This window comes from Sminthopsis crassicaudata, chromosome 4 (assembly GCF_048593235.1).
Source record: "Sminthopsis crassicaudata isolate SCR6 chromosome 4, ASM4859323v1, whole genome shotgun sequence".
Classification (NCBI taxonomy): Eukaryota; Metazoa; Chordata; class Mammalia; order Dasyuromorphia; family Dasyuridae; genus Sminthopsis; species Sminthopsis crassicaudata.
This window is the reverse complement of record NC_133620.1, coordinates 221,344,972-221,358,736: the sequence shown is the minus strand read 5'-3', so window position 1 is coordinate 221,358,736 and position 13,765 is coordinate 221,344,972. Positions and strand designations below refer to the sequence as shown.

General features: G+C 36.2%; 1 protein-coding gene across 4 annotated transcripts in view; it reads left to right on the top strand.

Moving 5' to 3' along the window:
- ANKRD6 (ankyrin repeat domain 6) overlaps positions 1–13,765 on the top strand; it is a 99,555-nt gene that overhangs the window by 75,839 nt on the left and 9,951 nt on the right. For 3 of the 4 annotated variants that reach the window (XM_074310300.1, XM_074310298.1, XM_074310299.1), the window contains 6 exons: positions 1,649–1,753; positions 3,530–3,664; positions 4,347–4,532; positions 5,598–5,750; positions 6,434–6,547; positions 12,922–13,048. In XM_074310300.1, coding sequence (XP_074166401.1) covers positions 1,649–1,753; positions 3,530–3,664; positions 4,347–4,532; positions 5,598–5,750; positions 6,434–6,547; positions 12,922–13,048 — 820 coding nt within the window. The remainder of the gene's footprint in view (positions 1–1,648; positions 1,754–3,529; positions 3,665–4,346; positions 4,533–5,597; positions 5,751–6,433; positions 6,548–12,921; positions 13,049–13,765) is intronic. The other variant, XM_074310301.1, reaches the window with a different exon arrangement.

Sequence of the window (13,765 nt, the reverse complement as noted above, 5' to 3'; positions counted from 1 at the left end):
AAAGGATGATAGCGGTGATGGAAGAATACAAATATGTTCATAGGGAAGGAACTGGGAGATAGGGAGAGTAAAAAAAAGTGAAAGAGTGGGGATGACAGAAGGGGCAGTCTCTTGGAGATGGGCTAAAAAAAAGGATCGCTTGTGCATGTAGAGGGTTTTGTTTTTTTAATAATAGCTTTTTATTTTCAAAATATATGCGAAGATAGTTTTCAGCATTCACCCTTGCAAAAACCTTTATGTTCCGGATTTTTCTCCCTCCCTTTTCCCCACCAAGTAAATTAATCTATATTAAGCATGTAAGACCACTTTATCACATGAGACAGATTAAGGAGATGGTAGAAGATGAGACAAGGAAAAGCAGAAAAGAGGGAGTTTATGGCAAATGGCCTTAATTTTTTTTCTGTAAAATAAGAGGCAGGGTTCTCAGCTTAGAAGATAGAAGGGAGACCATGGGAAGGTTAAGGAGAAATGAAAAGGTTTGGAAGAACTGTTTGTGGAGAATGGGATAATATACTGTTATAAGGAAAGTGCAGAAGGATTACCTGGCAATAGTGGGAGCCAAGTTAAGGTTGTGTAACAAAAATTTGTAGTTTACAGTCAGAAAAACTCCATGATTTTCTCCACTTATGTTCAGCAGCATGCATATAGGATTAAAGGCAGAGGATGGTAAGATACAATTGGCAATGTGATAAGGGGACATAAGAGAGGAAGACAATGTAGAGTCGAACTGGTTAATCAAGGAATCAAGGTGGAGAAAAGAAGAAAAAGTGGTGAATGTAAGGAAGATGGTTTAGGAGAGAACTAGAGGTCACACTGAGGATGAAGAGGATTGGGGAAGGCCGAGGGAGAAGTGAGAAGCCAGAAGATTATGGTCAGACAAAAGGAATGAGGAATTCTTGAATGTGAAGGTGTACATTTGTGGGTGATTTGTGATCTTTATAGGTAGTTGAGCTTGAGTGGAGTAGCTACAGTTAAGTACAGTTGAGGAACTGTTGAGTGGTCAGGAAATATGAGGGATATCAATATCTGTGTTTGAGTTCCTTAGCAAAGAGTTGAGGAGGGAGGCGGGGGGGGGGGGGGGGGGGGGGGGGAAGTGAGCCAAGTACTAAAATCAGCATTAAAAAGGTAAGGAAGTAACCTAGAAATCAATAGGGTTTTGGTAGTAGATATGAATTGCATGTAATTGTTCTTTTTTGTTTTTCATTGTGTCTTGCTTGAAGTTCATTTTTCTAATCAGCTTTCTTTATTATATTTTAATAATATAATTATGTAATATTTTTATTATTAATTATCATATAGGAACATCTCTCACTTCTAGCACTATCATATATCTGTGTTAGCCTCCCTGAACCTCAGTTTCCTTATCCATAAAATGGGGGTAATAATAGCCCCTACCTCACAAGGCTTGGTGGGAATCAAATGAGATAATATGTAAAACTGAGCTTTAAACTTTTACATAAATATTAGCTCCTTTTAATGTTAAATATTGCAACTATTTCATTAAATTATAAACACTTTAGGGGACGAAACGTGGTTTTAACTTACATGTTTCAAGCTCAGAGCTCCTGCTGCCCTCCCCTATTCCTCTTTCCTGCCCCCCCAATCAGGAGCCACTAGTTCTGATAGTGATATGTTTGCCTCACCTCAGGTCTTGCGCTTCAGTCGTGGGAGAAGCCTACGAAAAAAGAGGGAGAGGCTCAAGGAGGAGAGGAGAGCTCAGTCTGTGCCACGAGATGAGGTGGCCCAGAGCAAGGTGTGTGATGTGTGATAAGTGCCCGCCTCACAGATGGAGGATGTACATAGGTCCTGGTCGGCCACTGAGATGGGCCTCTGGCAGCCTTTCTCTTCTTACCTCTTGTTCCGATGATAGTCAGAGTTTTCCTCCTTTTCTTTGGTTTCATATACTTTCTACACCAAAATTTCAAATCATATTTTCTAGCCTTCTGAACCTTGCAGCCTCTCGTCTTGTTCCTTTCACAATCACAATTGTTAACATGAAAATAGATTGTTTTTCCCCTTCTCTTGACATAGGCAAGATGGATACCCAGTTATGCAAGAGAGGCAGGGATACAAGGGACAAGAATATGCCTTTTGTCATTTTTAATTTTATCAATAACTACTTGCTCCTGTCCTTTTCAAAACCTCCCTTGATTCCCAGTATTAAAGTTGTAGCTGTTTCATTTAATTTATAAGCAAGGTTTTAATTTTTCATTTATAAGTGATTCATATTTTATTTGTAAATGATTCATGTTTTATTTACAAATTTTAAGCCCGTGTGGCTTTAATCCTAGGGATTTAGAGATGCCCTATAAATTTGTCATTCAACTGTGGCCAATCTGAATAAAAGCCTGAGTGTAATTGGTTAGGTGATGGTTGAAGTGGAAAAGTCAGTCCATATCCTGCTACAGTGCTAAGATGTTAGAACATTGAAATGTCTCAGATTTCCACAATTCTAGAAAAGCTTTGAGAGGAAATTGTCTTGCTTGACTATATTTCTTATAAGAAAGCTAATGGGGGGAAGGGTGGGTAGATGGTTCAGTGTGTAGAGCACTGGCCCTGAAGCCAAGAGGACCCACGTACAAATCCAGCACCAGATACTTTACACTTCCTAACTATGTGACCCTGGCAAGTCACTTAACCCCAATTGCCTTGCCAAAACAAATAAAAACAAACAAACCAAGAAATTTTATTTAATTTTCCCGCCAATAGTTTGGGAGATAAAAGTGAGGGAAAAAATAGATTTCTATTTTTTTTTAATAGAGAACATTATATAGATGTGGAATGTTGTATATATTGTCAAATGAAGTCACTGCTGCATTATTAGTGTTATTTAATCACTTTATTTGTTGCAAGAGACCTTTCATGAAGTATGAGTTATCTGTAAATATATGTAATATAAAAACAAAACACAATAATAAACCATTTTTTTAAATAAATCCCTAGAACTAAGGATGTCACTTTTCTTAATGCCTAAAAGTAAAAAAAGAACAAAGTATTGGTTTGTTCTAATTAAAATTAGACCAAACAGAAGAAGACAAATTTTCAGTTTACAATGACTCTCCCCCTCTATTATCCTATAGAATAGGGATTTTCAACCATGGATCCCCTTTGTCATTCTATACAAGGGATTTTTGGATCCCTTCTCGAAATTATATTAAAATATATACAAAATAGAATTTATAAAATTACAAGTGTAGTTATCAAAATCTTTTGTGAAAAAACCAAGTTCACCAACATGTGTTAAGAACCTCAGCTGGTGCTAAAGATATCACAGTCCAGGATTCCAGTAGGTTCAGAAATGGACAACAGGCCAATTAAAAAAAAAAAGCCAAAATTGGATCCTATAGGGAGTCAGTGTGTTAATATTATCAAGTCAGAGGCCCTGGATTTGAGTCCCACTTTCACTTACTAATTGTATGAGCTAGGTCAATCACTTCATCTCCTTCGGCTTCCCTCATTTCTCATCTCTAAAATCAGGGATCCTAAAAGGACTTTTTATAAGTTTTTTTCTCTCTTTCTTTTTTTGTAGGGAAGTATCTCAGCAGCAGACACTCCCAGCAGTGAGCAAGCCACTCAAAAAAAAGGAGAGGCCAAAGAAGAATTCTACTCAGCATCTCCAGAACCCCCAGTAAAGAATAATCGAAAGAAAAAGCTGAAACAAAAGGTAGTGGTGAATTTGAAAGCAGCTCCCTTTGAGGGAAGGAGTTGAAAGTCAAGTAGTTTAGACTTATGTCTGTGTTGAAGAGAAGGCCCTTGCCATAATGGTTTGCAATGAGAGTACAGAAATCAAATCTGACCCTGTGCACATTCAGGCTACACCTGTAGTCAACGAAGTTCTTTGGAGACAAGATGTTTGGTGAAGAATGCTGCACACACTTAAATAAAGACCAAACCCTGAGGCAGAGTAGTATAGTTCCTTTATCCAAAAAGTCTACAAACCATGCCTTTGGCTACCTCATCCCAGGAATTCTTCCCCTTTTTTGGTGTTGTGAACGCTTTTTAATAGTCTAGTGAAACCTTTGGGTCCCTTTTCAGAATAATTTTTTTTTTTCCCTGAGGCTGGGGACTTGCCTAGGGTCACACAGCTAGGAAGTGTTAAGTGAGATCAGATTTGAACTCGGGTCCTCCAGAATTCAGGGCTGGTGCTCTATCCACTGTGCCACCAGCTGCCCCCTTCAGAATAATTTTAAGTGCATAAATACATAGAATTATAAAAGAAACCAATTATATTTAAAAAAGCAATTATCAAAATATTTTTAAATAATGGACCTGCTATCTATTGCCCTCGTCAGATTAATGTTGACATCACTATTGCCGATGATGATAATGGTAATTTACTCTTTTAGGTATCTGCATTCTCTGACCCCACCTCACCAGCTGACCAGCAGGCTGTTCCTGGGCACCAGAAGAATTCTCATAATCATCCCAAGAAGAGGAATAAGCATCGTTGCTCATCCCCACCCCCTCCCCATGAATTCAGAGCATACCAGCTGTATACCTTGTACCGTGGAAAGGATGGAAAAGTTATGCAGGTGACAAGTCACTAATTGAGACCAATTACAGCAGGGTTGTCTATATAAAAATGAAACTAGGGATGAGAAATGGAGGGGTGGTGAGGAGAAATTAATTTATCCTTATAATGAAATCGGAAGTTATCTCTCAGGCAGGATTGTCATGCCAAAGTACCCCAATTGTACAGAGGTCACTGATTCATAATGTTTTATACCAAAGTAAATGTAGGGTAGTTGTTATGAAGACCAAATGAGTTCAATGTATGTAATGCACTTGGCAAACCTTAAAGTGCTATAGAAATGGCATCATCATAGCTATAAAGGAACTAGATAGGGCTCAAGTGGGTATTGGGGGCTGGCCCAGGATGGAACACATTGTTGAATTGCTAGAGGAGGCTTTGCCACTTTTGCAGAAACGGCAAAAAGGAACCAATGTGATGTAGTGGGAAGAATCCCAGGCTTAGAATCAAGGGACCTGGTTTTGAATCCTACTTCCAAGATTTACTATCTTGATGTCAATGGGCAGATCCTTAAAATTTTCTGAGCCTGAGTTTCCTGGTCAATAAAATGAGGCTAATGATAGCTATGGGCCCTACTTCCCAGGATGGTTGTAAAGATACAGTGAGATAATAACTGTAGGGCATTCTGTAAATTTTAAAGAACTGTTCATATTTATTGTAATATTTAACATGCCTTATAAATTACATTGATAGCAAAGTCTTTTTTTTTTTTTGTTAGTTAATGTAAAAGTTGACATTGAAAAAAGTAACAGATACTACATATACTTTTGATAAATTGAATTACCTGAATGGCATACAAATAAAATACAAAGTGATTCCATGTACATTCATCCCTAGAGAAGAAGTTGAAGATGTATTCCTATTCTTAGCTTTCAAAATAAAACTATAATGCACCTTCCTTTTAGCCTTAGCTACAAAATTCAAACTATTTTGGGTCATTGAGATGGAACCCATTAGCCCAGGGCATTTTGAGTTGTTGCCAAAGAAGAAATAGTTTTGCTAATTGGATCTATGTTAATGATTTTTCTGTTATTACTTCTCATTAATCAAGACTTATTTTTTCTAGGCACCTATAAATGGATGCCGTTGTGAACCATTGATTAATAAACTGGAGAATCAGCTGGAGGCAACAGTTGAGGAAATAAAGGCAGAGTTTGGAACTGTGCAGGACAAGATGAACACAAAACTGGGGCAAATGGAGAATAAGACCCAGCATCAAGTAAGGAAATGAATCAGGTTGATAATATTGACAAATACTTTAAAAAAAAAAAAAAAAAGTAAAATCTGACTGGGATCTGAGCATTCAGATTTTTGCTTTTGGTTTGTTTTTTTTTTTTTTAATATGCAAACTGCCCCCCCCAAGGAGAAACTTCATCTTTGTGAACATCACTTGTAAGGCAAATGATATGTTGTATGAATTGGAATTTTAGAAAATGGTGAAGATCTTTTTCTAGGGTTTGTAATGTCTATTCTTCATTCAAAAGAATCTACTTTATTCTTAATCAACCAATGAGCATTTATTAAGTACCTGAACCTCTCAATTTTTGGAGTGTCATGATTCCTTCTGGAGGATTGAAAATCATTGTTAAGCATACACACAAATACACACACAGAATTATAATATATTAAAATATTATATACATATAAGCATATATACACACATATGCATGTTTGTAAGCACCTGCCAATAGTGGACACACCCAGTAGTTCCCTTGCCTTGTGAATACCACGAAACAAAACAAAAATAGACTAAAACAAAATGGGCAGGGTATGCTGAAATTTTTTTAATGCACCAGCTAATTGTTATTAGGTTTGCCCTGATTGGTTTTAGTCTTTGGGGGTATGTGGGCTGGTGTCTATCTTTACATGTACTTGACATCATGTGACCTTGCTGAATTCTAGCTTCGTGTTCTGGATAAATTGATGGCTGAGCGGCTATCAGCAGAGAGATCAGAGTGTCTGAACCGTTTGCAGCAACATACTGAGCTGGAGAAGCATGAAGGAGAAAAACGACAGGTAAGCACTAAGAGGGTCAATCTTTTTGTGACTCAAGAGACATACCTGTTGACACTTTTGTGGATCTACCATACATCAGGCAAGGGCCCCAAAAACTTTTAAAGATTATTGCATGACATAACATTTGATCTCTGCAGTCCTGAAATGAATATAATACCAAGTCTGCTTTTTGCTGAATTAGGGCACTGAGCTTTCCTCAGACATTAGAGCTATTCCCTAAAGTAGAGCTCAGAATTGAAAGCAGCTACAAGTTTTGCTTTGATCAGTCAGCATGGGTTTTTTGAAGTATTTATTATGTTCCAAACATTGGCTACATATTAAGTATACAAAAAAAAGACAAAAATATCTACCTCACTACTCCCCTTCTAGTGGGGTAGGCAATATACAAACAACTATGTACATATAAGAATATAAAAGGAAAGTAATCTCTGAGAAGAAGGTACTAGTGGGAGGAAGGAGGGGACCAAGAATGGCCACTTGCTGAACATGGGAATTGAACTGAGTTTTGAAGGAAGCCAAGAGGCGCAGAGTTAAAGAGAAAGAATATAGGAATATTCTATAGTGAAAAGGGAGTGTCAGAAGATAGAATGTCACATACAAGGAACAGCAAAATAACCAAACTTGCTGAATCACGAGTATGTGGAAGGGGGTAAAAGTATAAGAAGATTAGAAAAGTAAGAAGGGACTAGTTCGTGAACGGCTTATATGAAGTAATGGGGTAACCTGCTCTATAGAAAGATTACTTTGGCAGGTGAACATAAGGTGGAGTGGGGAGAGACTTGAGAGCAACAAGAAGGCTGTTGAAGTGAGGAGGACCTAGATCAAGACAGCAGTCATATATGAAGATGAAGGTAAAACAGTAAGTTTTAATAATGAATTGGATGGAATAAGAAATGAAGGTTATATGGTCAGGCTGCTGGAAGGATGATAGTGTCTTTGACAGTAGTAGAAAAATATAGAAGGAGAGAATTTGTGAAGAAAGATTTTTAAAACTCGTTGAGTTTAAGGTGTCTATGGGACATGTCGTTCAATATGCCCAAAAGACATTTGGAGATAGGAGACTAGAGCTCAGAAGAAAGGTTAGGGCTAAATAAACAGATCTGAGAATTGTCTGCACAGAGGTAAACACTGAATCCATGAGAACTAAGGAAATCACCAAGAGGGAGACTAGAAGATGACCCAGGACAGAACTGGAGAAAGACCCAGCAAAGAGATTGAGATGAAGTGGTTAGATAGGGAAAAAGAAAAACCAAGAGTGAACAGGCAGAAAACCTAGGAGAAAAGGATGATAGGAAATGTAAAGATCTGCACAAAAGTCAAGAATAATGAAAATTTAGAAAAAGTCCATTAGATGTACAATTAAGAAATCACTGGTTTGGCTTTGGAAAGTAGTTTCAGGGGAATGAGGTTTAAAATCCACGCTGCAATGACTTTAGAAGAGGATGAGAAATTGGAATTAACTATAGTTTTCTCAAAGTATTTAGCACTCCAAAAAGAGTGGAAATATAAACATTGATAACTGGTGAGAACAAGTGAGTTTTTCATGATAGGATAAGGGCATATTTGTCAGCAGCAGAGAAACAGCTAATAGGGAGATACTAAAGATAAGTGAGAGTTAAGATTCTCTCTTAAGAGGGAGTCAGTTTGCTGTAGAAGATGGGATGAAATAATATGAAGGGGTTGGCAAGAAGAGCTATCCCTATATGTAAAAAGTGGTGAAGGAGATAGTGGAGGAAGACATCCGAGGGATATTAAACTAAAGAGAACTCTTAGTGAATAGCTTCAATTTTTTTTTAGTAAGGTATGAGGCAAAGAAGTCAGCTAGGAATATCTGGGGTAGAGGCAACATGAGACTTGAGAAAGACTTTGGAAAATTTGTATTGTTTTATACTACACATGTTTACACAAGTCATTTCTTATTAAGATTTTGTAGCTAGCTTTTTCCTCCTGACTTTTCTCCTTTTTACAATTCCAATGTTTCAGCCAGGCAGGGCCAAAAATTTGATAGTCTACAAAGATATTCTGTATTTTCCTTTGCCTGTGCCTTCATTAAAGATCTCCAACACCCCTGCTTATCTAACCCACTATAGATTTTTTGAGATATTTAATATTTTAATTTTTCCCAATTATAAGTAAAAATAATTTTTAGCATTTAAAAAAAATTTTTTTTGAGTTTAAAATTCTCACCCTCCTTCCCCTTCCCACTCTTTGAAAAGGCAAACAATTTGAGAGAGGTTATATACATGTAATCATACAAAATATTTCCCTACTAATCTTGTTGTGAAAGAAAACACAAACCAAAAAAATTAAGTTTTTTAAAAAGTATGCTTCAATCTGCATTTAGACTGTTAACAGTTATTTTTCTTCAGGTGGATGTCATTTTTCAATATGAATTTTGGAATTGTCTTGGACTGTTAACAATGCTGAGAATAGCTAAGTTATTCATAGTTGATAAATCATATGGTATTGCTATTACTGGATGTACAATGTTCTGGTTCTTCTCATTTCACTTTATATTAGGTTCATGTCTTACCAAGTTTTTCTGAAAGCATCCTGCTCATCATTTCTTATAGCACAATTGTATTTATTCACAATAATAAAATTACCCCAATAGAGGAACATTGCCTCAATTTCCAGTTCTTTGCTACCATTTAAAAAAAAAAAAAAAGCTGCTATAAATATTTTTGTACATGTGAGATCTTTTCCTTTTTTGTTTTTTAATCTCATTGGGATACATATCTAATCCATTATATATTTTAAATAATTTAATAAGTATTCTGCTTTTGTCCATGGATCCATCTCCGATATCATCCCTAAGCACCTTCCCCTTCTCAAGAAAAAAATCAACTTTTAAATAACATCAAAAATATCTACAAATGGGCCCTAGAAATAATTTGGTTTGAATCACATTCCCATTTTGCAGATGAGGAATCACCATGAGGGAAAGTGACTTCCCCAAAATCAGAGCTGTAAAATGGTAGATCTTCTAAAACCAAATCCAGTCCTCTTTCTGCTATGAGGCACTGCTTTTCAAGGTAATAATGGCCAAATCTACTAAGTTCATGGGAGTAATCTAGTAAAATGAAATAAAGAAGGATGTAGAATCTTATACTTTTGTTCAAAAAAACATCAATATACAGATTGCTCCAGATGAAATCTGGTCAGGGTAGGCAACTTTGTGGAAGCTATTCTACTTTTTATATAGCCCAAGATTGTATTAGCTTTTTTGTTGAGTCATTGAGCTGCAGTATTCTCTGCTCTGGCCAGCCTACAACTGTAGTATTGTTTTCAGTTCAGGGTACATTTAAGAAAGGATATTGAAAAAACTAGAGTGTGTCCATAGGAATAAAGAAAGATAGTGAAAGGCATGGAAATCATGCCCTATAAATCACCAAGTTTAATTTAGAGAGAAGAGTTAGAAGAAACATTCTAGATGTCTTCAGTTTGTATGACAATCTGACAAGGAGGAGGAAGGCTGGCTATTTTTGTTTTTGTTGTGGTTTTAGCTTATTGTTAGTCATAAGCCATGTGATTTTCTTAGCAAAAATAATGGAGTGGCCTGCCATTTCTTTCTCTGTTGTATCTCCATTTTATAGATAAGGAACTAAAGCCCCCAAAAAGCATTAAGTAACTTATCCAGAGTTGCACAGTAAATGGCTGAGGCCAAATTTGAACTCAATCTTCCCGCCTTCAAGTCCAGTGGTCTATCCACTACACTACTGGCTTGTCTCCCTTGTTCAGCTTCACTGCTCCCAGTAGCTACCAATTTCTTAATCTGTCCTTAAGCAGACACTGATATAGGCAAATTAGACCAATCAACCTTTTTGGCCCTTTTCCCTCTGACCTTTCTAGCAAGACTCCAACAGATGTGATGATTGAATAGAAGAGATCAATATAAGAAAATGGAATTTTCAAGCATGGGCCATCTGTGGATAGTGGTGTTACTGAAAAACAAAAGAAGTTGAGAATGAAAACTGGTCTGGGAACATGAAGGGATATTTGTTTTAAAGAGGTGTCTTCTCTGAATTACTGTTGTGTTTGGTTTGTGCCCTACTAATAGCACATTCTTTACTGTATTATAGCTCTTTCTATACATGATTGAAATGTGTTTTGTGCAGATTTGTTCAGTTATATCCAACTCTTTATGATCCTATTTCAGGTTTTCTTGGCAAAGATACTGGTGTGATTTGCCATTTCTATTTCTATTTCAGCACCATTCTCTAGATTATTTTATAAATGAGGAAACCAAGGCAAACAGAGTTAAGTGACTTGCTCAGGGTTGCATAGCTAGTAAGTGTGTGAATCTGGATTTAAATTCATGGAGTTTTTTTTTTTTAAATCTTAAAAAAAATTTCAGTAGTGTTTTATTTTCCAAATACACATATAATTTTCATCATTCACTTTTGTAAGATTTTTATGTTCCAGATTTTTCTCCTTCCCTCTATTATCTCTACATCTCCCCAAGACAGCAATTTGATATAGATTAAATATATGCAATGCTTGTAAATATATTTTCATGTTTGTCATGTTGTGCAAGAAAAATAGATCAAAGGGGAAAAAAATAAGGGAAAAAAAGTGAAAATATTTTGCTTCAATCTACGTTCAGTCTCTGTAGTTCTCTCTCTGAATGCAGACATCATTTTCTATCACAAGTCTTTTGGAATTGTCTTGAATCAACTCATTGTTGAGAAGAGCCAACTCCATCACAGTTAATCATCACATAATACTGTTATTGTATATCATGTTCTCTTGGTTCTGCTCACTTCACTAAGCATCAATTTATATCTTTCTGGGTTTTTCTGAAGTCAGCCTGCTCATCATTTCTTGTAGAACAATAATATTCCATTACATTAATATACCATGATTTATTCAGCCATTCCCTAACCAAGGGGCATCCACTCAATTTCCAGTTCCCTGCTACTACAAAAAGAGCTGCTACATTTTTACATATGTGGGTCCTTTTCCCTCTTTTATGATCTCTTTGGGAAACACACCCAATAGTGAGACTGCTGATCAAAAGGTATACAAAATTTTTATAGTTCATTGGGCATAGATCCAAATTGCTCTCTAGAATGGTTGGATCATTTCACAACTCCAAACAACACATTAGTATCCCCACACCCCTTTTAACATTTATCATTATTATCCTATAAGATGAGTCTCCTTGACTTCAAGTCTGGCTCACTCTATTCACTATATAACATAGCTGCCCATGAGCTTAAATGTATTGGATTGTGATTTTTGAAATATTTGGTGTTGCTATATGAGGATCAATTCTAATAAAATGGGTATCTTTGGCAATGAGAAGATCCAATTCAGTTCCAATTGATCAGTGATGAACAGAACCAGCTACACCCAGAGAAAGAACAATGGGAAATGAATGTGAACTGCTTGCGTTTTTGCTTTTCTTCCCAGGTTATTTTTACCTTCCTAAATCTGATTTTTCTTGTGCAACAAGAGAACTGTATAAATATGTACACATATATTGTATTTAAGCCATACTTTAACATGTTTAACATGTATGAGACTGCCTGCCATCTAAGGGAAGGGGTGGAGGGAAGGAAGAGAAAAGTTGGAACAGAAGTGATTGCAAGGAACAATGTTGAAAAATTACCCATGCATATGTTCTATCAATAAAAAAAGAAATATTTTGTATTGTATCACACATTAATTGAATAAAATGAATAATGTATCCCACTTCAAGGCATTCCCCTATCCCAATCCCAAGAGCAGAGATTCCATTTTGCCTTATCCTAACAAGATTTAGCCAGTTCCTTACACATGTAGTCTTCAACAAGTACCTGATGAATTAACTATTTGCTTTTGTGCTAAATCAGTAACAACCTGAGAAGTCTCAGTATTTCCAGGGATAAAGACAGGAACACCTACTTTCAAACCCTATCCCTCAGCTGCTGTCTGACCTTTGTCAAGTCCCTTAACACCTTAGTGGTTTAGGCAACCCTTTTTAAGACTGTAAACTTCAGAGAAGATTCTCACCTCCATTTGTAGAGGGAGTTTCCCCACTCAAGAGCTCCCAACACCAATGAAACCATAGGCCTACATTCTATTCTATTAACAACCAATGGAGAACAAATAGAAGGCAGAAGTGCATAATTTATGAAATTTTACCATTACCAATTATTTGATATTTCTAATCTCATCTTCCCATTATCACTCTAAGATAAGTATTATATCATTAACCACAGTTTATGAATTTGAGTCCACTGTTGACTGTTTTTATGGATTAGCTCATGTAGTGAGGAAGAGGATTGGGTGGCAAATTTAAGGTCCTCAGTTGTCAACAAGCATCTTTGATAAAGCCCAATTATCATTTGATTTTATTTGTAGATTTCATTTTACATCTTCTTTATTAGGTATCCCTAGTCGATGAATTGAAAACATGGTGCATGTTAAAGATTCAGAATCTGGAGCTGAAACTTTCTGGAGATTCCAGAGTCTCGAGGCATAAATCAACCCCATCTACTTCTGAATCCCTCACAGGTAAACTGAATTCAAAGACTCCTTAAAATTGAAGCCCACTAGTTTTTAAAGGATTCACAGTCCTGTAGCATCTTAATGATTTCTTGAAAGATAATGGTTAGCACAATAGGACAGTTGTGATAATATTCTGAAAACCATTTTTGATATTTTATCTAGTGTGTCTGAGCTCAGCTATAGATATAGCTTATATCTATATGTGATACATATATATAGAGAGAGCATCCCCAGTCAAGATTAGGGATGATCACTAGGATATGTATTCCTTACATGTCAATGAGGGAAGGGCATTCTCCCTCTAAACTTGATCCCTTTTCATTTTTCTCCCTGACTTAAGTTTAAGTTCTACCAAAATACCAGTTCTTTATTAATAGCAGTTAATTTATTGGCCTTCGACATTGTGCTAGACAGTGATGCAATTTCAGTAGTACTTAATTCAATTATCTAGTTTCCTGTGGACATTTAGTATCCTGAGAAATCATGAAGTAGAATAATGAAACTTCAGGTTTAGACTGAAGTAGTTTGTTAGTAGTTTATACCTTGAGAGTCTAAATATAAGGAGTACAAAGAAAAATGGCAAAAGAGAGAAATGATTTTTTTTAAAGTGGATAAATATAGAGGTAATAGGATTGATTGAAGACTATAGATTGTCTGCTTTAGGCCTTAAGGTAATTCAAGACAAGTATTCCCTTCAGTTTTCTAAATAGAATGTTGATACAG